Source organism: Schistocerca gregaria, chromosome 1, assembly GCF_023897955.1.
Source record: "Schistocerca gregaria isolate iqSchGreg1 chromosome 1, iqSchGreg1.2, whole genome shotgun sequence".
Taxonomy (NCBI): Eukaryota; Metazoa; Arthropoda; class Insecta; order Orthoptera; family Acrididae; genus Schistocerca; species Schistocerca gregaria.
In genome coordinates this window covers 479,589,022-479,614,879 of record NC_064920.1, presented here as the reverse complement: position 1 = coordinate 479,614,879, position 25,858 = coordinate 479,589,022, and the positions used below count along the sequence as shown (strand labels likewise).

The window sequence follows — 25,858 nt, the reverse complement described above, 5'->3', positions numbered from 1 at the left end:
TGTGGCATCGGCTAATGTGTACCAACATAAGGGAGGGGGGGGGGGGGGGGAGGGGGGAATCACATGTATAGCGCTGCGATTCGATTCTGGGCACGGCCGAGAACTTTTCAATCATCCTTATATAGTGAAGCTTTTGTATGAATCTAATTGTTGATGGAATTTGGAAACACTGCATTTTGTGCTTGTATTGGGAAATCTGTTTTGTAAGGCAGCGCTTAGGAGTTATTGGAAAGACATACAAATGATTACTGTACTTTTTATTTGAAACGTTATGCCACTGATTATAGTTGTACAAGACTAGAAATGGAATAATTGAGATGGCTTGTAAACCAGGTGCAGACACCACAGAATCATTTATGACTGACCTGTAAGGGGTCACACAAAAGAGGACCAACAAAGTGTTACTCAAGCTGTTGCTTAAATAACAATGTCTCCATTCACAGAAGTGACAGAACATAATTAACAGCATTTATGATTCAGAGAATACACTTGCATGTTATATTTAACTGTAACCACAGTCGTTTTCTTACAATACCACAATTTAATTCCATTTGCCAGAAACAACATTAAATTCTATATAAACCTAAGAATTCATGTGTTGCAAAATTTTAACATGAAAACAAACATGTTTATTTTAAAACTGGGAAGAATGAAACACAAACTTTATCACCTACATGAATAAAGTCATTGTAATTCGCTGATAAACATTAATCTCTCTCTCTCTCTCTCTCTCTCTCTCTCTCTCTCGTGACATATATTCAATCATACAAACACCTAGTTTATAGTATGTATTTTGCTAAAGTTCTTTTTGTCTCCTTTTCAGTTACCTTATTAGTCAACTGAGCCCTAAGAGTCATGGAGATTCTCTTTGCAATATGTTTGTAACATTATGCAGTTCTGTTCAGTTATTTTAGCTGTGTTATCATAATCCATTTAGAACAATTTATTTTAAACAATGAGAACAGCATCAAGTGGGTCCAGTAGAATAAATAATGTTGATAAAAAACCATTATTTTACATAAAATTGTTGATCCATTGCTACATTAAAGAATAAATCACAAAAATGTGTGACCCATAACTGCAAAATATTAATCCACAACAAATACTGCTTATGTCTGACAGTGGCAAAATACCTATGACGTCAGTTGAGTGCTGTTCAAACACACAAAACTGACTAACAGTAAGTACAAGTGTACAGACAGTTTATACTATATCACTGAACACTCTTTAACTAATATCAGTTTCCAACTTTGGATGCCCCTTCAGTGACATTTTCTTCACTGCTATACATCCATCGCCAGTACGCCACCCTCATACGATCCCAGATGTTCTCCCACGAGTCCATTGCAGGACGGACATCAAGGAGAGCAAATGTATAATCCTTTGGATTGACAGATCCACCATCATAATAATCTATAACATATCGGACGTCTTTTCCACAGCGATCAACAATCCAGTCATGTCGGTCAAAAGGAAGCTCATACCTAAAACAAAGAGAGCACAAGGAATAAATAAACTGAAAAGGGGATGCAATGAAATAAAAGTAAATGAAATCTATAATGGGATGTGTGGACTCATTATTCATACTGACACTATTTTCTTCAGTGGGGTGTCAAATTGTAATAGCCATAGGATAAAGGGTCATTCTTTAAAATTGCTAGGCGGCCTTTTTCTGTTTTAATGGCTCTGTCATACCTCTATGAACATTTAACAAGCAGCCCTTCACACCAAATGAAGTTGTATTTGTTATGTTTCTAATGGAAGCCTAGTAACATCCTATTTTGGGAGCATCAGTCATAAGGCTTCACACTGATCTGTCACTAAAAAATAATAATTTGTACTGTAAAAATGAGTATATTTGTTATTTTTTCAGCTTAAAAGTAATTTGGATGTCTTTGTAATACCATAGTGCAGTAAAAAGAGTAATTTGTTATGTTTCACAAAAAGTAATTGAGAAAAAAATGGCACAAAGCAGAAGCACAAGAGCGCATATATGACAGCAGGTGGACCAGGGAATCTGGACAATCGAAGCGGCATCTGGTACACACTGACTACATTTGAGCATAGCATAAGCATCACAAAGGAGCCAACACATCACTGGAAAATAGAAAGGAACTGGCAACATTAAGTCAAGAAGAATTTACTGACACTACTGCATGAAAAACCATCCTCATTTCTTTTACTAGTCTGCCTTGAGTCCCATAAGTTCACATGTTTGACAAGAGATGTAGCCTAGTGTTTTTGCCGCAGAAGCAGCTGGCTTCTGTAATAGCAATGTAATAGAAACAAGAACCGTAATTACTATCAGTTAGGCACAGAGTATTTCGATGAGCCTGGGGATTTACTAGTTTTGAAAAGCTGACATTTCATAGCAGTACATGTCTTATCTTTGTAAATATATTTTGTTTGGTAGTGAAAGTGGTAGAAATAAATAGAATTTATCTTCTATTCTTTCCAAAATATAGGTCAGTATTGTAATTCGTATTAAGAATGTAACTAAATAGATCGCTAATATGATTGCTCTGATATAGTCGGTAAACATATGTCCAGGGAAACATAAAAGTGATTTTTAAATTTGTATCATTTAATAGTGTTCTGACCCAATCTATGAAGTCCTTTCCAATTAAAATTGATTTTTGTAAACTTATTTGAGCATTGTATTGCACTGAATTTTGTGACATGCCAAAGTGGCATGGCTGCTGTCATGAGGAAATGTCACACAACCTTAGTTACAGTGCAACAGCAAGTGGCTAATCTCTATATATAACAGGCAATGTCCTGACTGACACACTCACTCACTCGCTCACCATCATCCAGACCAAACCACTAAGGATAGGAACAGACGTTGATCTTACGCCGTAGCCATCATTTAAGGAGGGATTTTAGGAAATTTGCCCTCAAGGGGTTGAAACAGCAGCTAAAGATATTTTGAAAATTAATGCTATTTAGGTAATTTTGAAGCTGTACCTACGAACAGTGGTATTTGGCTCCTTGGTCAGAAATAGAGACAAGTGTTTCAGCATTTTTGAACATTTAGCCCCTATGGGGATGTAAAAGTGGGTGAAAATTATTCTGAAAGTAAATGAATAATAAAGACCCACTGAAGTATTATATCTATGAAAGCTGGTATTTGACTTCTGTTACAAGTAAAAAAAAATACATTTTTCAACATTCAACCCTAAGAAGGTTGAAATGCTTCATGAAATATTTCATTATGAACATTTTACAGCGAAACCTATGACAACTGGCATTTCACTTCTTGGATAAATATAAAGAAATACATGTTAGAGAATGAACGATTCTATGGAAATATCACATTAAGAATGCAAAACGCATGATTAAAGAAAACCTACAACTCTAGCGACCAGAATCACTTCTCAGTCAGACATACATTCGGAAAAGACGATGGCCTTAATTAGCATAAAAAATTTAGGAGGAGTTGTAATTTGTGAACATCATAAAAATCTGATTTAAAATAAAGAGCTGTGCAGACAGTACAAGCTACACCAGTGAAACAGCAGACACGATGCTAGCTATACACAACATGATCATTTATTTATCTGTATCTGATTTTTTATGTACGACTTCTGTATAAAATGTGTTGTAAACATATAATAAAGGAGGGAGAAGCTGTAAGATGCCGTTGCTGACGGTAGCTAGCAGTGTGAACGCTCCGTGGCTGTAAAAGAACTACTGCAGCATAGCAGCAAGCCACTGCATGATTCTGTGAAGGCCATTTGCAACAATATTATTATTAAAAAAATATGAATAATGCTGTCTGTCAGTCTGCAATGGTTCCTAAGTTTTTAGTATGAGCTTATTGACACTAGCATCCGCCCACGGTAGTTGAATGGTCAGCGTGACGGCACGGCTTGTCACTCCACTGGGCCCAGGTTCAATTCCCGGCTGGATCGGGCAATTTTCTCCACCCAGGGACTGGGTGTTGTGCTGTCATCATCATCATCATCAACGGCAGGCGAAGTGACATCAAATTGAAAGACCGGCACCTGGCGAACGGCCAGCCCGACACGGGCCCTAGCCATATGATTAAATAAATAAATTGGCCCAGAGCTGACTTATCATCGATACCTGGTGAATGAATCAACTTTAGAGTGTTTCTAAAAACACTAGTAGAGGTGTTCATGCCAGGTCAAGGAAGAACACGAGACAAAAAATTTAACGCTGTACCATTAATTGGAATATTCAGCTAATTTATAGAGCTGTAAATAAACTAACAATCAGTTAGGGAAATTAGATTGAGGAAACCTCTAGTGGTCATGAAACGGTTATTTAATTTCGACCAACTCAACCTGAATCAATAGTAGTGTACAGAGAACAGATTTTTGATCAGCAGGATCTCCGATTAGATTACCAGTATGAACTAGTTTCGCCTGCGCAGAAGCGAGAGGTGTCGGAGATTAATTGTGAGAAAGGATTTTGTGAAGCTGCAGTGACTGATTGCGGGAAGACTCAAGAGCATATCTACAATATTATGAAATAGACAGATTGCTAGTTACCATAAAGATGAACTGCTGAATTGCAGACAGGCACAACAAAGTGACTGTTAGTCATTGAGGTTTCGGCCGAAGCCTTCTTCAGTGCTTGCTTCCGTGAATGTGTGTTTTCCTTTCTGAAAGAGACTCTGGATGACAGCTCAATATATAATAGTCTTTTTGTTTTACCTGCCTGCAACTCAATGTGTCATCTTTATTGTGAGTAGCCACCGAGTCTATCCTTTTCTGGTCATTCCATGTCAAGTCACCCAGGCTTTGACACCAACCATGTCAGATTTTGATGAAACTTGGTACAATTACTTCTTTTATCATCCTGAAAGCACTTGAAAAATTATGTCCTCACAACTAAAAAAATTTGTAAATTAAAGAATACTCAAGATATAAGTATGAAATTTTGGAATAAGTTTGTGTATTATATCTAAATGTTAAAAAAATTACCATAAACATATATTTAAATCTTCCGAATGAAAAAAATTAAAAGTTTTTTTTTTTTTAGCTAATGGATGTTTAGTTTTATAAAAACTGCAATATCTAGTGTCTCAGGCTTAATAGAAAGCTCAAATTTGTTTTAAAATACTCTTAACTGTATAGGCTATTAGATAAAAGAAAAAACATGTTCGCTTCTTAACATGTTTAATAGTTATCTAATTTTTAAAATAATATTAATTATATTTTTAAAATAAAAAGTACCAAGTGACTTAGACACCGAAAATAAATTTTTGTCTTCTTGGAGTAACAATGTATGCTTGGATTTTGTTTTGTTACTCCTGTGTTTTGAAGTAAAAAATTATTACAGTGTTAAGTAGTGCTTGGATATTATTTTGTTATGTTTATTCGAACTTTCAGTAAGTACTGTTACTTAGTTTACAGAGATTATTTTCCAATATCCTATAAAAGTAACCAGAACAGTAATCAGACCAAAAGTGGAATCAGTATGTCAGATATTCAAACCTGTAGCGTAGGGTTATTTAAAAAATCCGACTGTTTCCAAACAACCTACACACCTTCAAAAAAGTTACAACTGGTATCTGAATTGAGTGAGGAAGAAAAAGATTTAATCCACTTATGATCTGGAATTAATCTGTGTCAATTTAAGAATACATGTTCACACCACAGCTACTACTTTTTAAATGTTTTTTAAAAGTATCAAACAACATGTGTAGACCCACTAAAAAAACACAAAAAGCCCATCAAAAAATCATTGAGAAGTATAGGCTTGGATCTTTCTAAACAATTACTGACAAAAAATATTAGCATAAAAGCTTTGCTCAACATGCCGTAACTTTTGTGAGGAAAAATTAAGAGTTGAAGTCAATGAAAGTGAAACAGATGATGAAGTCATGGTTGAATTAGAATCATTGGAATCCAGAAAAGAATTCCTCGTTCAAACAAACATTGCTCTTGATAATTTACCGTAGGTTTAACACCGATGAAGATTTCATGGCTTGTCAGAACAAAGTAAAGGGTCTTATTTTAAAAGGAAGGTTAGCAGTATTGAAAAGACTGCAAAAATGGCGGTTTCAAAAGCATTAAAATATGATGCACCAAGTTCTGATGATGCCAAAGAAGATACAAGTGTGGTTGAGAAAGCAAAGGATTTTGATGTAATGATTTCTCTTATGAAAGAGAAGATTTCATCTGTTGGGAGGTCTAGAAAAATCCAGATTCTGACCTTGGCACCAGATTCTTGGAGTCGAAATAAAGTGATGAAAGAATTTAATGTAAGTGAGTACATGGTGCGACAAGCTAGAAAGCTAAAACCTGAAAAAGGTATTTTGGAAACTCCTGGTCCAAAAAAAGGTGAAACTCTTTCTGAAAAAACGGTAACACTTGTAACAGATTTTTATGAAAAGGCTGAAAGTTCCAGAGTGCTACCTGGAACAAAGGACAAAGTAAGTGTTCAAAAAAATGTGTTCATGCAAAAAAGACTCATTTTGTGTAACTTGAGAGAACACTATTATTCTTTCAAATGGGAGAATCCCGAGGTAGAAGTAGGATTTTCAAAATTTTGTTTCTTGAGACCTAAATGGTGATCGTTGCTGGTGCTGCAAGCACACACACTGTATGTGTATGCAGTATCCACCAGAATGTTAAACTATTACTGGATGCTGTGAAAATTGAAGAATCTTATAAAGACCTAATTAAGACGCTTGTGTGCAACACGGAAAACCAAAACTGCATGCTACATCATTCCGACAGCTGTCCTGCAAATACTGCACTAACTGAGTACTTAACTGAAAAACGAAGTGAAGATTATGATTTAGAAGAAGAAATTGTAATCAGTCGGTGGGTTAATACAGACAGGGCGGAAATGATCAAACTGTCTATCAGTGTTGAAGACTACATTTCTTTATTGGTTAGGTCATTGGAAAAACTCAGCCCGCACTTGTTTATAGCAAAATCCCAATCAGCAGCCTTTAAAAGATTGGAAGAAGACCCACCACCCAAAACAGCAATTGTTGTTGTGGTCTTCAGTCCTGAGACTGGTTTGATACAGCTCTCCATGCTACTCTATCCTGTGCAAGCTTCTTCGTCTCCCAGTACCTACTGCAACCTGCATCCTTCTGAATCTGCTTAATGTAGTCATCTCTTGGTCTCCCTCTATGATTTTACAGCAATTATTGTTATGGATTTCATTGAAAATTATTCCTTTGTTATACAAAATGAGATCCAAAGTTACAACTGGAATAGAGGTGGTTGTACTCTACACCCAGTTGGAGTTTTTCTAAGAAATGAGGAAAACAATGTTTTTGTTTCCAACCACTATTTTAGTGATGACCAAGAACACGACACTGGTTTTGTTAACTTTGTACAAAAAGAAATTACAAAGTGGCTGTCATTACATCATACTGACAATGACTCAGTTCACTACTTTACAGATGGTTGTGCTGGGCAGTATAAAAATAGAAACAGTTTTAAAAATTTGACTGAACACTTGAGAGACTTTAATTTGAAGGCCCAAAACACTTTTTTGCACCAAGTCATGGGAAGTCAATTTGTGATGGCCTAGGAGGAACTATTAAAAGAATTTTAAGGAAAGCCAGTCAACAGCTTTCAGACGAAGAACAAATGATGACAGCAATCGATGTGTACAAGTTTTGTGAAAAAAATATTGAAAACTTGACAAAAAAGAAGCTGATTTGCTGCGGTTAAAACTAGAAAAACGTTTTTCAGCAACCCGAACCATTCCTGGAACAAGAAGTCTTCATAATTTCAAACCACTTCCAACAAACAACCTTGAAATTAAAAGGACTACAGATAGTGTAAAACCCTCCTTAGTCTTTTCTTTCCATTCTTCTTCTGATTGGGTTCATGTTGAACCATCCATAAATAGCTATGTGGCTGCAAATTATGATGGTAACTGGTACTTTGGACTGGTAAAAACAATATTCAATGATGAAGAAGATGCAGAAATTGTATTTCTACATCCTTCAGGACCAGCTGCATCATTTTATTGGCCTGAAAAAGAAGATTCTTGCATAGTGCCTTTGGAGCACATAGTCTGTGTAGTAGACGCACCTCAATCAAGCGGCACTGGAAGAATGTATTACTTCAAAAAAAGACTGTATCAAAAGAACTGAAAGCTCCTGGATGGAGTGGAATAACAGTTTTAATCAGCATTAATGTTTATTAAAAAGACAAAATTACTCAAAAAATTCAATGTTTCAAGCAATCAGTTGGGTTACACGTAAGTGTCGTAAGTACACTATCTTCGTACATAATTCTAATTAATCAACTATAATTAATAAACATGTTAAAAAGCCATCATTATTTTTGTGTTATCAAGTGGCCTATATGTTTAAGAGTAAACTAAAACAAATTTGAGCATTCTATCAGGTCTGAGACTCTAGATATTGCAATTCTTATAAAACAAAACATCTGTTAAAAAAAGGAAGAGAAAGAAAAAAAATACATGTATTTTTTTCATAGTAAATATTAATATATTTTAATAGTATCATTTTTATCTTCAAATATGTATAATAAATAAACTTGCTGCAAAAATTCATGATGTTATCTAAAAGAGTTTTTAAGATAAGCAATTTTAAAGTTTTGAATACAAATTAAATTTACCATTTCCGAAGGATCGGAAAACGCAAAACATAAAAACTTTAAAAATTTATTAAAAAAAACTAAGAGATACAGCAAAAAAATTTGCACGTGTCATCAGGATGGTATTACAACCATTTGACCCAAATTTCATGAAAATCTAAGGAGGTGGGTGTAAAATTTATTTTTTATTGGGCGATTTGATATGGAATGACCCTTTCATAATGTTGTTAATACTCCTACCTGGACTTTCCACTGTCCAAGAGCATATCTATTATTGCAACAAGGGCTACTGATGAATCACTTGGTAACTGCTGACGGGCTATCTTATCCCTTCAATATTAAATATTCTTAGTTGAATTCTCTAAGTCTATGAATGGTCTCGCTGGAATATTAAAACTCAAAGTACACAGTTATTAGTCACTTTTCTCATGATGAGCTGGATCAAGTTTCCGCTTTTCTTTGTAACCTACAATTCGGAGAAGTAGCAGGTTAACAATCTGCCTTATAGCATTGACAAATGAAAGTTCTAATCTTTTTATCTCAAAGTTTGATCTGTCAATAAAGTAGAATGACTCTGAAAATTGAAACCATCTGTTAGAGATAACAGTAACATCACTTTAATGAGAACAAAAAATAATAGCTTTTTGACAGATAAAATTCAATAGCTTTATGAAAGTTTAAATTTAATAAAGAAAGTATATGCAGTCAGATTTGCACTTTAGACATGATTACCAAAAGAAAAGAACATATTTTAAAGAACACCATGTCAAAAATAATATATATCATAATATCAGAGGAATATTGTAAGAAACTGGCCATTCTTTTGTCACTAGTAACTCTGACTAGACTCGTTACGCATCTGTTGTCATCCCACATGTGGCAACGAAAGAACAGAATATTACAAAAAACTATGTGAAGTTACTTTAAATTACAAAAGGGAAGAGTTACTCACCAATACACTGCTGCGTGGCATTTAATACAGTTTTAAATTAGGCAAGGCTAAGGTATAAAGCAGAATTATACATATTTACTGACAACACAGTCAGAGATTACTATTAGCTTGCCATAATTGTGAGTAAACTAATTTAATTTGTATAAAACACACGAAACTTCCACGCGTGTAAGATTACTTGTCATTTTACATAAATGCGTGTAAGGTTAATCATCAAGCAAGTAGGCATGAGGTCAATTTAACCTACAGCTGTGTAAGCATTCTTACATAAAGGCTACTGAGTGGTTATGGATTGTGACACTACTACTACTACTACTACTACTACTACTACTACTAGTACCACCACCACCACCACCACCACCACCACCACCACCACCGCCACATTAACGACTGATTATACAACAAGAGCAACTGTATATACTGTCACAAAGCTAACATTAAACTAGGGAGCAACAGGGCATACTTTCATGCAGTACAAGCTGTATTTCTCAGTTGGCTGTTTATTTGTGGCAAAGCTAAAATGAAGTGATTGTCTATAGTCATGTAGCAAGAGGCATGCAAAATAATTTATCCCTTCACACAGCCAGATTTCTCTAATAAAGACCAGGGGAAAAGTAACTCTGGTCATATTAAGTCAGATGTCGTAATGTATTTTACAATCAAACTGTTTCTGTTGCTTGCGATGCATCCAGCAGGAACAGTAAATAAATTCAAGATATGTATAAGAAACCAGCATAATGTATTGAGGAAATAAATCCAATACATACGATGAAGTTTATGTATTCACATACAATGCATGTGGTTATTTACATAGATTAGAAATGTGATATCTGGCTGTGGGAGGAATTAAAACAATTCCCCTGAAATATTGTTGGCTTTTAGAACAATAAATACACAATCAAATTAAGCATCTTTGGTTACTCAATAGTGCATTAGTTGTAGTACACATCTGAAAAACACCATATGTATCACATAATTATCAAATTATTGCTAGGGCTATTAACTGAAGAGGGTGGGATGTTACAATTTACACATACTGAAACAAGAAGCATGAAATAAATTTAAATTTGATACTTAAAATCTAAACAGATTAAATTTTTTTATACTGTACAATATTATTGCAGTACTTGCTAAAATCCAGTAGTGACCCCAAACAACATTGTATTATTTCTTGTAAATGAGCTATGCCCTTCTTGGTATACACAGAATGTCCTCTTTTAGTCTTATTTGGTAAGGCTCCAGACAGGTGAGTAATATTATAGGATGGGTTGCAAGAGTATTTTGTAAGTCATCTCCTTTGTAGACTGACTACATTACTATGTACCAACGAACTCCAGCCTGTCACCTGATTTATCTACAACCGAGCCTATGAGATCGTTCAATTTCATACCCCTGCAAATTGTTACACCAAGGTATTTGTACAGGTTGATTGATTTTGATTGTGACCCGAGATTGTAGTCTTACATGCATCATTTTTTTAGTTTCGTGAAGTGCACTATTTTACATTTCTGCACTATTTTACATTTCTGAACATCTCCAGCAAGTTGTCCATCTTTGCATCACTTTGAAATTAAGACCTTGTGTTGTCTTTTTCAGACAGTACTTCGTTACAGAGGACATCACCTGGAGAAAGTCCAAGGTTACTATTAACATTGTCTTCAAGGTCATTACTTTATGACATGAACAATAAGGGTTCCATAACACTTCCCTTGCGTGTACCTGAAGTTACTTCTACATAAGCTGATGACCCTCCATACCATAATGCATGCTGCATCCTCCTTACCAAGAAATCTCCAATCCAGTCACAAATTTTTGCTTGATGCCCCATACAATTGTACTTTCAATAGTAAATGTAAGTGTGGGTCAAATTCTTTTTGGAATTCAAGAAATACTGCATCTAACTGGCTGCTCTATGGAATCAATGGCTTTCAGGATGTTATGAGAAAGGTGAAAATTGGCTAGTCGAAAGAAGGACATCACTGTCTTCAAGAGACCTCACTACATTTGCAATCAGAATACGTTGTGAAATTCTGCAAGAAAATGGATGTCGAGGAACTTTGATGGTAGTTTTGTGGAGCACTTCTACAACTCTTCACTTAGTCAGTTGTGACTGTTTTTTGTTCAATGGATTTGCAGTACATTATAGTAAGAACAGGAAGTGACAGCCACAAATACAGTACAGAATCTGGTAGGAATTCAATTGGATCCTGGAGCTTTGTTCAATTTTGGCAACATCTAATACCCAACTATTTTGAACCAGACTAAATATTGCACATTTTTATTGATGAGTCTACAGAGAACTACAGCAATATTGTGCAATGTTTTCCTACAGTAATATTGACCACCTACATTGTGCTTATTATTAATTATGTACACAGTTAACATAAGACATGTTTATAAAAATTATTACCCAAGCCAGCTTCGTATACGAGCCCGTGGAGAGTAATCTTTGGCTCGTCCACCAAAGCTCTTTAACTTTGGTTTACCACATTCATGAGCATGCAGAGCTTCCCACTTCAAAACTTCCAGCCAAGCATGTTCATTATTGGCATTGTGGATACGAATAATATCATTCATATCTTTCTCCGAGATATCCTCTTCTCTCCATCGCCATCCTTTGCGCAGCATAGCATTCCAAAACATCTGTAAAGCAAGGTGCATTCCTTCATTAACATATAAGACAGAAATTCAAACAGAATAACAGTTTTGCCAACAGTATCCAATTCTTCATACCTTGTTAAAACTTAAAATCCAGATACAAAAGGTTACATTAAAACAACAACTGATTGATGCTGGAGTGCGTATAAAATTCATATTTTAAAAAAATGAAGAAAATGTGTCTGCAGCTTAGTGATGGCAGCACTCTGAGACAAATGGATATCTTTCAACTAGTGCTCATTTGCTCAATTTCAGGTAACACCAGTAATATCATCAAGTTACCATGGACAAGCTGTAACAACAGGCACTCTCACTGGAGAAGGAATCTATAGGTACATCATGACATGGAGCTCTGAGTTTTAGTGGCCACATAGTAATTAGCTGCACCATCATATATTCTTCCTCTCTGTTACAGGACATTTTATTCACTAGTGGGTTAGGTCAAACGGCATATATTGTTACAATATTCAAAAATTATGAAAATGATACATTACTTCTCACTATAAAGATGTCACATTAAGTTGCTGACAGGCACAACAAAAATACTGTTTCCACACAAAATTTCCAGCCATAGCTTACTTCGAAAAAGAAAGGAAAGAAAAGAATTCACACAATATGACAACACACACACACACACACACACACACACACACACACACACACACACACACACACACACACACACAAAATTACCGGCCACACTGGGCAGACTAAGTGTTGAAAGAGAGCAGCGATCTGGGGTGGTACAGGGAAGGGGAGGGGAGGAATAGCAGAGTAAGTGTTGTGTGATGGAATATGCGAGAATTAGAAACTGGCATGACAAAGCCGCCAGGCACAGTATCGAGAGGCTGTGGGGAGGACCAGAATAGGGAATAGGAAAGGGGAGGAGGAGGAGGAGGAGGAGCAGAGAGAGCTGCACGCAATAAGTGTGATGAGACGTGAATCAGAATGAGGTGATAGCATGGAGCAGGCAGAAACTGTTGAGTATGGGGACAGTAGGTTATCGCAGGTTGAGGCCAGGATTTTCATGAGCGGAGAATCTGTTGTACGGATAACATATCTGTGCAGTTCAGAAAAGCTGGTGGTGGTGATGGTGGTGCGGGTTAATCGGGGCTTTGATGATGTATCATCATGTGCTGAAATGAGACATATTACCCAAGATTCTCCCCCCACCCCCCTTCCCCAAAAGCGGTACTCCATCACCGACCCAACCTCCCTGTGGAAGACCCAGGGGCAAGACCTGTCTAATCCACCCACCAAGCACTTCCTATACCAGTCTTGTCACAAGCTTATCCTAGCCCTTCAAGGCCGGGCCTCATGTGAAAGCAGACATGTCATATACCAGCTCTGCTGCAATCATTGCACAGCCTTTTATAAAACTATCACTACCAAACAAATGTTCACAAGGAAGAATGGCCATCATCAAACTGTAGCCAAGAGCAAAGTAGACAAGCCTTGTGGCACGACATGCAGTTGAACACACCATGCTAGGCTACAATGGCTGCTTCATAACCTCGACCATCTAGATCCACCATCAGCTTTTTTAAACTTTGGAGATGAGGCTCATCCTGACAACACATTCTCCAGTCCTGAAATTATCCTGGCCTAAACTTACGATAATCTTCTGTCCCCACAATGTCCACTCAACAGCTTCTCCATCCTCTGTCCTGCTATATCCTCCTAATCCACGTCCACTCACCCTCATTGTGCACTGCTCTCTGTGAACATACCACCCTCTCTGCTCCTCTTCCTCTCTTTTTCCACTTCGCATTTGCCTCCTCCCCACACAGCCTTCCGATACTACATCTGGCAGCTTTGTCCTGCTGCTTTATAGTCCCTGCATGCTCTGCCCAGCACTCTTCTCTCCACCAACCGATATCATGCTTGGTGGAAAGTTCAGTAACAGTCTTGACATGCCAGCTTTATGATGAGTGGCAATCTATCCTTTTCATAACGGTTGATATTTCAACCTGGGCTTTCCACTGTTTGTTACAGTATTCCATTTATTGGTCTTCCTAACGGCTTCACTGTGAAGTTAAATTATTAAACTGCCTAAGAGACAGCTGGGTGGCATGTAAATCCAATGCCTTTGCATGCAGAGAAGGGAGTCCTGCATACTTTGCTGGGTGCAGGCATCCAATAGCTTGAAATACAATTAGTAAGTCAAAATAGAGGAGGAACTTTGTCATATGATCGCATCTCATCTGCTACAGTGCCCTGAATATTAGCATTAACTGCAGTAAATTCACTCAATAAGATTCTTCGGTGTATTTATCTTGCTAGTTCATGCAGTAATGTTGTTTAGTTTTCAAAGCTCAGGATGAGATACTTCAAAATATTCAATGAGTTCTGAAATTCACAGCATAAATTAAATTCAATAATCACATATCTGTAGTAGAACAAAAGGAAACCAGCTACCTGGTCACTGTACTAATAAAAGCATAACCAGGAACTCTGCACAACTCTGCTCTGTAAGTTACAATCAAATATGTGATGGGGAAGAAGATAGTAATTCCTTCAGATCTAGTGCGTTTTTGCCCTATGTCGGTGCTCTTTCCTCGAAGATAGACCATATTTTTGAGAAACACTGTGTTAAGGTGATCTTCTACACCCCCCCCCCCCCCCCCTCATGAAGATTGCAGCTTTACTCAGCTCTGTGAAGGACAATTTACAGCTTCGTAAAGTGGGTGTATCAGATTCCTTGCGGAAATTGTGAAAAGTCATAAATAGGTCAAACTACACGCACCGTTCACGAGAGGTGTGTGGAGCAGCGAAGATACACACGCTTATTACAGCCAGACAAGTCAGCTGTGGCTGAACATTGTATTGATACAGGGCATTCCATTGATTACAGTGATTTGAAGATTTTAACATCCACCCCTTCCTTTTGGGATTCTGTCTTCAAGGAAGCTACAGAAATTAGATTAGCAGACAATCTAATAAATAGAGATATGATTTTAATTTGGACAAAGCATGGAATCCAGCTCTTGGAGTAATTCAACTGCAGAGAAGTCATCGTCATGTCACCGCCGATGATCATACATCGATAAGCGAACCAAATGTCTGTACGCCTTCGCCACAGGCGGTGCATGTGTAAGCGTATGTCTCTGCCACCAACCAACATCTGTGACTCGCATGCGCAGTACCACCGCGGTGGAGCATGTAAGGCCGCGCTTGGCATCTTGGCATCAGTCTTGTGACTCACTCCGAGGATGGCCGGACGATACGCGGCCGAAATATCAGTTGAGGAAATTTTATTTGCATTGCTGCATACCCAAAATGTAATGGATTATTCATTATGCCGTGAGAAATTGAAAATGCACGACCTACATGAAGACCCAAAATCACTTACCTTGGTCCATAAAGGGGTCCAATATTCAGAAACACACAATTTCAATAAATTGCTAGCAACCATTAAAAACTAGGTTTCATGTTAAGCACAGTGCAAACAGATTTTGAAAGACTTTTTGATAGACAACTGCTCCTACTCTACAGATGAATATCTTAACAGACTGTTAAGCCAGCTTAAGTAAAAATGTCTGTTAGATTTCAGTTTTGACAACTCTTTGTCACTACGGTCAACATTAGATATTTTGTGTATGATAAATTTATTAATAGTGCATAACAATGTTTGATTCTGACAGCCTGTTAATTCTGCAAATATTAGCTGTTCCAGTTTATCGCATTGTGTTCACCTATTTAGACAATCTCCTGACAAATGATCAGGGTAGTAAGTATCATACCCAAATGTTTTATGTTTTAATGTTATACTACCTGGTATGTTCCACACCCATGAGAATCATCTTTTTTTGGGGGGTTGGGGGGGGGGGGGGGGGGGGTGGCGTATGGAACAAAAACTGAATCAAATCTAATCTCTTTCCTCTCCCCTCACTCTCATTCCCAGCCCAACCATTCCCCAGACTCCAACTTCTACATGTTCCAGAAGGATGCTTTATTGTGGCTGTTTACTGTGTGGCCATTGAGAGAATCTCTGCTGACTTGAATAAACGTCTTTAGCCTATTCCCCATAACCTACCCTTCTATATAAGACACCAACCGTTTCCTTCAACAACAACCTTCCACAGTTGCTCTTCCTTCACTAACTGGCACTCTACTTGTCACTGTAGATGCTATCTCGCACATTCCTAATGTCCATGGCCTTGCCACTACTGAACTTTACCTTCATCAACACCGAACTGACTCCAAACCTACCACCTTCCTCGTTACCATGACCAATTATTTCTTCTCTTGAAGGCATCACCTACAAACAAATCCGTGGAACACCAATGGGCAACCACATGGTACTATCCTATACCAACCTATTCATGCACATCTACAGGAATCCTGCCTAGCCATGTACAATCCCATCCCCTGATACAGTTTCAATAATGACATCTTCATGACCTGGACCGAGTGTGAGGACATCCTATCCACATTCCTCCAGACCCTCAACATCTTTACACCTTCTCTCCGATTCATTTCATATGGTCCCCCTCAGACCAACAAGTCACCTCCAATGTTGACCCCCATCACCTTAAGGAAAGCTACCTCCTTCCATATCATACCTACAATCATCAACAATACCTCCACCTCAATAGCTGCCATCCATTCCACACTAACGAATCCCTTCCACATAGCCTAGTCATGTGTACTCATCTGATCTGCAATGATGAGTAGTACCTCTCCAAATGTACTAGTAGTCTCAACGAGGCCTTCGCAGACCGAAATTACCCTCTCAACCTTTTCCAGAAAAAATATCTCCCTTGCCTTGTCTCTCCAGCTACCCAACAAATAACCACTGTCCAGCAACAAAGGAGAATGCCTCTGGTGACTCAGTACCACCTATGACTGGAGCAACTGAATCACATTCTCTGCCAAGATTTTTATACCTCTTGTCGAACACTGAAAGGAATATCCTATCCAGTACTGTCCCACACATCCTATCAGCTACTCCATTCCTGTCAAAGACATCTCCTATCCCATCAGAGGTAGGGCTATCTGTGAAAGCTGTCATGTGATCTACAAACTAAGCTGCAACCACAGTCCTGCTTTCTATACGAGTATGACAATTAACAAGCTGTTTATCTGCATGAACAGCCACAGCCAAACTGTGGCCACGCGACAGCTAGACCACCCAGTTGCTGAACATAATGCACAACATGATGTGCTTCACTTCAATGACTGCCTCATAGTCAGTGCCATCTGGATCCTTCTTAAAAACACTGACTTTCCGGAATTGCACTGATGGGAACTTAGCCTACAACATTCTTTCATCTCTCATAGTCTCCCTCGCCAAAAACCTTCGCTAGCCCCTGTCCTCTCCCTACCTATTCCGTTCCCTGCTTCCACTCCAGCATTAAATAGTCCACCAACAAACCTACATCCCCCCCCCCCCCCTACATGTCTCCCTTCACTCCTCCCCCTTTCCTTCCTTCAACAGCCTCCCTACTCTGCATCTGGCAGCCCACTCTTCTCCACAGTGTCCCTGCAGGCTCCCACAAACAGCTCATCATCTCCCACTCCTTAGTCGCTTCATCTCCCATTCCTCATCTCAAGTCGTCTTCTTGCCTCCACCATCCATCCCAGATTGTTACACTTATCAGTAGTCACTATTAGCTCCCAGCAGCCAGAGGCAGTAGCCGCGTGTGTGTGTGTGTGTGTGTGTGTGTGTGTGTGTGTGTGTGTGTGAGAGAGAGAGAGAGAGAGAGAGAGAGAGAGAGAGAGAGAGAGAGAGAGATTATGAATGAGTAGCAATCTATCCTTTTCATAACATTGTTGTTACTCTACTAAAAACTGATGGCTTTACATGGCAATATAATGTGAAAATCCACTGAGTCCACGCTAAGCTACAGTCTAGTTTCCAATACATGAGAGCTCGTGGATGATAACATTTACATCACCTAAGTAGTTCTAATTTACATTCTGGATAAACCCCTATTTAAGGGGAAAATTTTTGGATCCTCAGAGATTTGTTAAAAGGGGGTTTCACTGTAATTACTTAGAGTACCTTAAGAGAAATAGAGAGCAAATACCTGGGCTGATGGATAGACCCAATATTCATTTTCAGAGCCTGCTTTAGGTATAGATGAAGTCTGCCTCTGTGTTGAAAGCGGGAATGGCTGATCTGGTGCTGGATGCTGATTTGGTGCAGGCATCTGAAAATATAAAAAAGCCAGGTGGACAGTATTATTTAACTGTTTTAACAATTTATATATGCTATAAACAAACACACACTAATGTGCTTAGACATTCAGTAATATTCTACTGTGTGTTTAGCCTCAATATGTTGACACACATTGCATTTCTCAACTTTTTATAAAATACATTTTTTATTCACTAATACAAAGAATAACATGGAAACCTAAATTTATACAGCATGTTTCCCTTCTGAACAGATTTATAAGTAAAAGACTTTCTGATGGGACAAGCAACTAATAATTTATTAAAGACTATCCTAGCTTTCGGAATAAATGTTCCTTCATCAGGGAGGAGAGAGGGGAAAGAAAGGGAAGAAGGGAAAGTGGATTTAGTTACTCACAACCCAGGTTATGAAGCAACAGGGAAAGCAGAATTTTCCATGCATGGTGCAATATCTCTGACATGAGCTTCTGTGAGCACTGTATGTCCTCATTTATGCTTTTTGTCATGTACACTTACTGTTTCACAAAATTTGTTGACTAATTTGGGGAAAGCGTCATGACTAAACATCTGGAAACTTCTGCTTGAATTGCCATTGTTGCATTTACAGACTTTACTATTATACTCATGATGTTTGTTTCACCATTGGAATAACACTGGCCAAAAAGGCACATAGAGCTGCCTCATTAGGGACACATGGAACCCATTTGACTTGCCTGTGTGGCTCCAGTGGACGGCAAACATAGCCTCTGGCATGCAGTCATGAAATAAATTGAACATCCTGCATATCAGAAATGGTAATATGTGGCCACAGCAGTACGTAAAGAAATAATGTGAGTAGCTCGCCTTGTACAGCTCATCATTGGCTACTACATATTATCCTGTTACTGAGTGCCACCAGCCTGACAAGCACAGGCATTTCCAACATCTGCTCCATATGCAAACGAGCAGTGCACGGACAGCCCATAGTGAAGTTTAGCCAATAGTGCACTGTTGATTTTTCAGTAAGGTGATAAATGATGTTGATAATGTGACTGGCTCAGTAATTCATAAAAATGGCTGAGACAATTACTGTGTAAAATATTAAAATCTCCAAATAGTTAAAGGAGGTCAAACTTATCTTCCTGCTCTGTATTACATGGTAGTGTGTATTGGTCTACGCAAACAAAGCATTTTTTCTGTAAATTCAGGTTGAGTGTACTCTAGCACCTAATATGTTAAAGCTGTTCTGTTGAGACATTTGACTAAGGAGGATTGTTAATTTGACCAGCAAAATCTGGTGGAGTCTCTGAAAATTAACCTTACTTATAAGGTCTCCTTTCTTTCTGGATCATCAGATGATGACAAAACACATTCTGGCAAAATAGCAATTTTGTAAGAATAAAACTGCAAATGTTTTTGGGAAGAAACATATGCCTGAAGATGATGCCATGATATATGCAAAAGTTGCATTTGTTTATCAAGTGTAAAACATGGTTTTAGTTACAAGTCATTGCACTGCCAAATGAAATTGTTTCATGCCTAGTTTCCAGAGAATAACAGTGCATCTAAAATTTCATGTGAAATAACCAAGGCAATGGATAAATGTACTTGGCCTTTACAGTCAAGATGTAGTCATTTAGGTATTTGGATGCTAGGAACTGAGGAAATACAAATTTTTTTCCTTATTCAAAGACTGCTGTGTTTCTATGAAGACCCCAAAAAACCGACAAAGACATTTTGCATGTAATAAAGAATGTTACAGTATCTAAAGGCTTTCATCTGAATCCAGTAAGTGCATACAGTGCTGACAATGTTCCAATGAACTACAGCAAAAACAATTTGGTTCTTGTCTAACTGAAAATCTATCCATTTTGAGAGCAAACTACAACTGCCATAATACTGCAACACACGGTCATAAAAATTTCATTCTAGTGCAGAAGGAATAGTTCTCAAAATCTACAAGGAATTTGGTTTCTCAGCATCAAATGTTCAGTCACAGAATTTTCACAGTTTGTAGAGATACGGTTTAAGGAAACAGTACGGCATGTCCTTGCAATATGGCACTCGCTTCTTCCTGCAGTTGACAGAATTGTTTACTGCTGGAATGCTATAAAGTAATATTTTATTCAAAGGGTGAGAAAGATTGTTCAAGACTGATTTGGCAGTTTGTGACATCATATGGGGAGCATGATGCTGAAGATACTGAACATTCACTTCCTGAAAGCTATCTAAGTTTTCTGCAGCACATTTTGCCCCTACCCAAAACTTGAATCAGAAAACAACTCAGTTACTTCTGTTGAGCTGGACAGAATAATAATGGACCGTAAGAGCAAACTACAGAGAAGGAAACAAGATAAATTCTTGGGAAAGAAAGTTTACGAAATTCTGGAAGAACTATCAAAATCACAGAGGCTGAGTTTTGAAAATGATGCACAATCTTTCTTGTCACACTGTATTGATTAATTTTCCCGAAGTTACTTTTCTGAGAACAATATGTTGAATCTACATACACGTTTTCACTTAAAGAACAAGATTTTCATATGTAATGGCAGTATGTTTTCCAGGTTACCAACAAACTGAATGTCAGCCTGGATGAGTGTCAGTTATACAATGGACTCTGCCATTTTCAGAATGAATATGTTGGACTTGTTAAAAGTAGAGCAGGAGGCCAGATTAGGGTATATTTCTCGAAGCAGCAAACCACAATTGGCGTCTCCCACTCCCAAATGATTAGTCTTATATCACAGGTATTTTCATTTCTGATCAATAACTAATATCCTCAGTATGGCAGGTGTCATGGCCTTAGCAAAAATAAAACTCTAAGTAAAAGAACTTTTCTGAAAGTCGTGGCAAATTCTTAAATTTCCTGAAAGGAAGAGGGACAATGATGGACTGCTGAAAGCAGTCAAGAGCAACACCAAATATGCACTGACAAATACAATGAGGATGTTACTGTTGGTCATTTTCTTTGAGAATTTTTTTATCTCACTCTTTTATCTGAATTTTGAATTGAACTTATTATATTGCTTGTAAATGTTCACTTAGAAATTAATTTCGTGTTTAAATGGCAAATTCACACATTACAAATAAGAATGAAAAGAAGACAACTTTATTTTTTAATCTTGTGTTAACGCAGCATTACAAATAAATTTTGACATGTTTAGAAATTATAGGTACAACAAATTCATTATATTATCATATTTGCAGTAAGCTATTAGCATTTTCTCCATTCCCTATCATCAAGAAGTTGAAGTCTAGCCCAAGGTTCCTTGATAGGTGGCATCCCTAATCAACAGTGGAAAAAAGATCTCAATTGCAGATCACAAATGTTGCACATTTACCACACAATAATTGCATCATACTGTATTTACAATAGTCTTCTTTTTTTCTCAGACAGTATGATATGATGTATGTATGATATCCTGTAAGTTGGTAAGTGCACTACAAACAGTGTGCAGAATGGCCTGTATGTGGCGGCATAGTGCAGATGCACACATACTGTCGCAGTATCAGTATGAAGATGGCCTCCCCATTTGCGACTTGCACCAGGGAAGAACAGCGCTCTGTTACTCGTTTTTTGCATAGTGAAGGTGTGAAACCTATTGAAATTCATCGACGAATGACGGTTCAGTATGATGATGCATGTTCGTCACAGCAGCAAGTCTACGAATGGAGTAGGAAGTTCGCAAGTGGTGTGACTTCAGTGGAAGATGCTTCTCGTCCAGGTCAGACACAATGAGTTGCGACTCCACAGAACATTGCAGGAAAACCGCTGTGTGACACTGAATGACATAGGAGCATGTTTACAGATTAGTCATGGGTCAGCACACCGCATTGTGCATGATGTGCTCCAGTTCCACAAAGTGTCTGCAAGATGGGTGCCATGGCAGCTGACTCTTGAAATGAGAGAACGACATGTTGGTGCTTGTGAAGAACTTCTCCGGCACTATGAACGAGAAGGTGATGGCTTCCTTGCAAGAATCGTTACTGGGGACGAAATCTGGGTTCACTTCCTCCAACCAGAAACGAAGACAGCAAGCAAGGAATGGTGCATTCCACATTACCAAAACCAAAGAAGTTTCGAACAGAATCATCAGCAGGGAAGGTTATGCTGACTCTTTAGGGACAAAAAAAGGTGTCATTTTGGAGCATTACATGCCTAGAGGGACCACTGTCACCAGTGCACCATACAAAGAGCTCCTAAAAAAATCATATGCAGCCTGCAATCAAATCAAAGCGATGTGGATTGCTGTCAGTAGATGTCTTTTTGAAACATGACAATGCAAGGCACCACACTGCCCATACAACAGTTGCAACAATCACAGACCTGCATTTTGAGTGTCTTCCTCATCCACCATACTCAGCAGACCTTGCCCCCAAGTGATTTCCGTATGTTTGGACCAATGGGATGAAAGAAGTTCCGTTCTGATGAAGAGGTACGCCATGTAGCGCATGAGTGGTTGCGCAGACTACCAAAAGAATTATTTCCAAATGAATTTATGCACTTTGTAAGCGCTGGAGGACTCGCATTGAGCTTGGGAGAGATTATGTTGAAAAGTGATACAGCTTTGTACCACTTCTGCACAATAAATAATATTTAAAAGATATTTAAGGTTTTCATCTGACTCACCCTCACAGTAACACCTGAACAGAAATTCAGACAGCCTAAAATGGGTTGACTGAGTCTACCAACACCAGATGTCAGCTTCATCTCTCTCAATCCAATGATGTAATTTGTGACTTCATAGTGCGCAAACAGAAAGATAACAGAACACTTACAACTATTGTTTCTTTTTAAATGCAAGTTGTTGTGACAGACATATGTAAAATAGCCTGATGTCTAAGTTAAGTTGAAAGGTGACAGTCTTACTGTGAATACTTGAGTTAGTCCCCTAAAGCTGCATCTTCCCCTCTCCTCATATTGGATGATTTTCTTTACCACATATAATGGCATCAAATACTTCATTATTAAAGTGAAAGTATTATATTCCAAACACAATTACTTAGTGACTGACAGGTTGCAGAGAAAGCAATTTGAGGGGGGGGGGGGGGGGGGGCACAGTGTTGCAAGCGTGCAGCCAGCCAAGCTTCACACTGCAATGCACATATCTATGAAACACACAACACAGTCAGCATCATGGATGGTGGATGGCCCATAGTACTCAACTCACTGAAATGTCAATCACAAAGTAATTTTAATTAAAATATAACCAGCTTTGACTGCACAACCCGGAGGTTACATGAGGTGTTCGCCAAATACAATAGCCTAAATAAGTTACCTTCAAGTGTGAAGTATAATAAAGTTTACTGAATATGTTATAAACAACACGCAAACAAAAGCTGTGGTAACACTACAATGGTGGTACAACTGACATGTGTATGATACTCCACAGTACTTTAAGTAACAGAAAATGAATTCTACTATGTTCCTACAGAGGAGTTTATCACTTCGTAGACTAGTGGGGATACAAAATTAATTACAAGCACAAAAATGAAATGAATTAATTATATTCACAAAACACTGAAATTAAAGAGTATGATAAACAAGAAATTGAGTTTTATCCCCAGATGTAAATTCATAGCATACTCATGTACTATGCGCATAATGCCACTTGGAACTTGATGGATCTGAGAGTGTAAGCATGTGACTGCCATCTAGCATGTAGGCTGCTACCAGCAAAGGAAAGATGTGGGGGAAAAAAGACTCCTCATATTTACAGGGTAGGCAGAGTAGTGGAACCAATGCAGCAATCATAATTCATACCTTGCTACAGCACGCTGTATTGCTTCCTACCCAAATAAGAGCAAAAAGCAGGAAGAAATGTAACTGTTTCAAAGTCATCGTACTTCCAGCAAATCCTACATTCCCAGCAAGTCGACCACAGGTGGTATGATTTCAGAATTAAATGAACTAGACAATGAGTAAATTACCAGGAAGAAGAGAGCGAGCAAGCAGTGATAATTACAACAGATCAACACGAACAAAGTAAATACCAATTACTGTGTATGTCACGACAAAGCAAACATTACTACTAATTCTTCCACAATGCACTCACTGATTGGCGCAACAGATAATAAACGGTATATCACACATAATATTTGAACCGTAAAGTATAATACCAGGACTAGTGGTTAAAGGATGTAACAAAAAAATTAAGGCGTTCTACACAACAATCAAAAATGTTTTTTTTTTCCTTTTTAAAAAAAAAAAAGGAAGGGGGGGGGGCAAGAACAAATCTGAAACACATTCCTTGTGAAACCTGTAGCGCATAGAATATCAAACTGATACGTACTTAATGATCTACGTGGGGACGGTAATGTTGCATGCCACGACCTTCACTAACCTTTCTCTGTACTCACCATGTTCAGTGGGTTGACAGTGTTATCGAAATCGCCATGATTCACGGGGCACTCGGATACAGTTGCCTGAAACACACATACGACATTCCAGTGACAGCTTTAAATTACCTGATAATTAACGCAGGGTAGCAAGGCAGTACTAATTACCTTTGCCTCTTCTTCCTTGTGCATGGGGCAGCCTGCCGGCGGATTGCCATACATCCCTGCAGATTTATTGAAACCATCTGACTGTACTGAACCCTTTGTGTCGTATGGCCCAGTTATTTGGGAAGCCGCCACCTGGGCGGCTGTTACAGTGTTTCCCATTCCCAAATTAACAGGCTAAAGAGTGTAACATTCAATAAGAGAATTGAAATTATTACTACATGAAGCAAACTATCGCAGCAATGTTACGTAAAATATCTTAACCACGTTTTTTTTTTGATTTAAAAGCACACCAGAAAAGTTACAACAAATTGATTAAGAAACAAATCAACAACAATGCAAAACGAAACACTTACGACCACTGCAGACGACCAAGGAAACTTTACTTCAGCGCAAAGACATTACTCTACCATACCCAGAGACATACAAAATAGTTTCGCCGTAACTAGGAAGTGTCTCGCGCCAGTAAAACGCATGGCTGTGTTCACGTTTCGGACCGGAAACCAGCATCACTTGACTAGCTGCAGTACAGTTCTGGTTGCAACGAGAGATGAACACTTGACGCGGAACTCTATGCTCAAGTGAATGTTATTGTATACTCATAACTGTAAAATTCGTGTAAGTACTTATCCTTAGTTTCATCTATCAGTTATCTACATGCACGAAAGAAACTGCGAGTATAACTGCTGTTAAGGTGAAAAATATGGAGCCAGTTACATTTTGGTTGCGCTTAATAGCTTTCGCCTGACAGAAAGAAAGCATACCATTGCTGTTTTTGTAACACATGTGTGTGATCCCGATGTAGATGTAGACTCGTGATTAAACACTAGTTCAAATTTGTTATTACGTAGTTACATTAACTATCATCGTGTATTAAATATTCAGACACATTTTACGATACTAAAGCTTTTCGGGCAAAATTAATGAAGCGAAACCATACATACACTACTGACACTCTTGGTATTATCATAAATACATTTATACATGCACTTTAAATGTATTAATTACTCAAAGCCCTTAAATTACTTTATTTTGTATAATTGATTGTCTAAGCCGAGCA

At 38.1% G+C, this 25,858-nt stretch overlaps 1 protein-coding gene across 1 annotated transcript; it reads right to left on the bottom strand.

Moving 5' to 3' along the window:
* Positions 1-240: 240 nt before the first annotated feature.
* LOC126353502 (holocytochrome c-type synthase-like) lies at positions 241-25,310 on the bottom strand. Its single transcript, XM_050002769.1, has 6 exons — positions 25,155-25,310; positions 24,802-24,975; positions 24,655-24,720; positions 18,207-18,329; positions 11,927-12,159; positions 241-1,484 (listed from the first exon to the last, which is right to left on the bottom strand). Exons 2-6 carry the CDS (start codon positions 24,958-24,960, stop codon positions 1,238-1,240), a joined length of 828 nt encoding a protein of 275 aa, XP_049858726.1. The 5' UTR covers positions 24,961-24,975; positions 25,155-25,310; the 3' UTR covers positions 241-1,237.
* Positions 25,311-25,858: the final 548 nt, after the last annotated feature.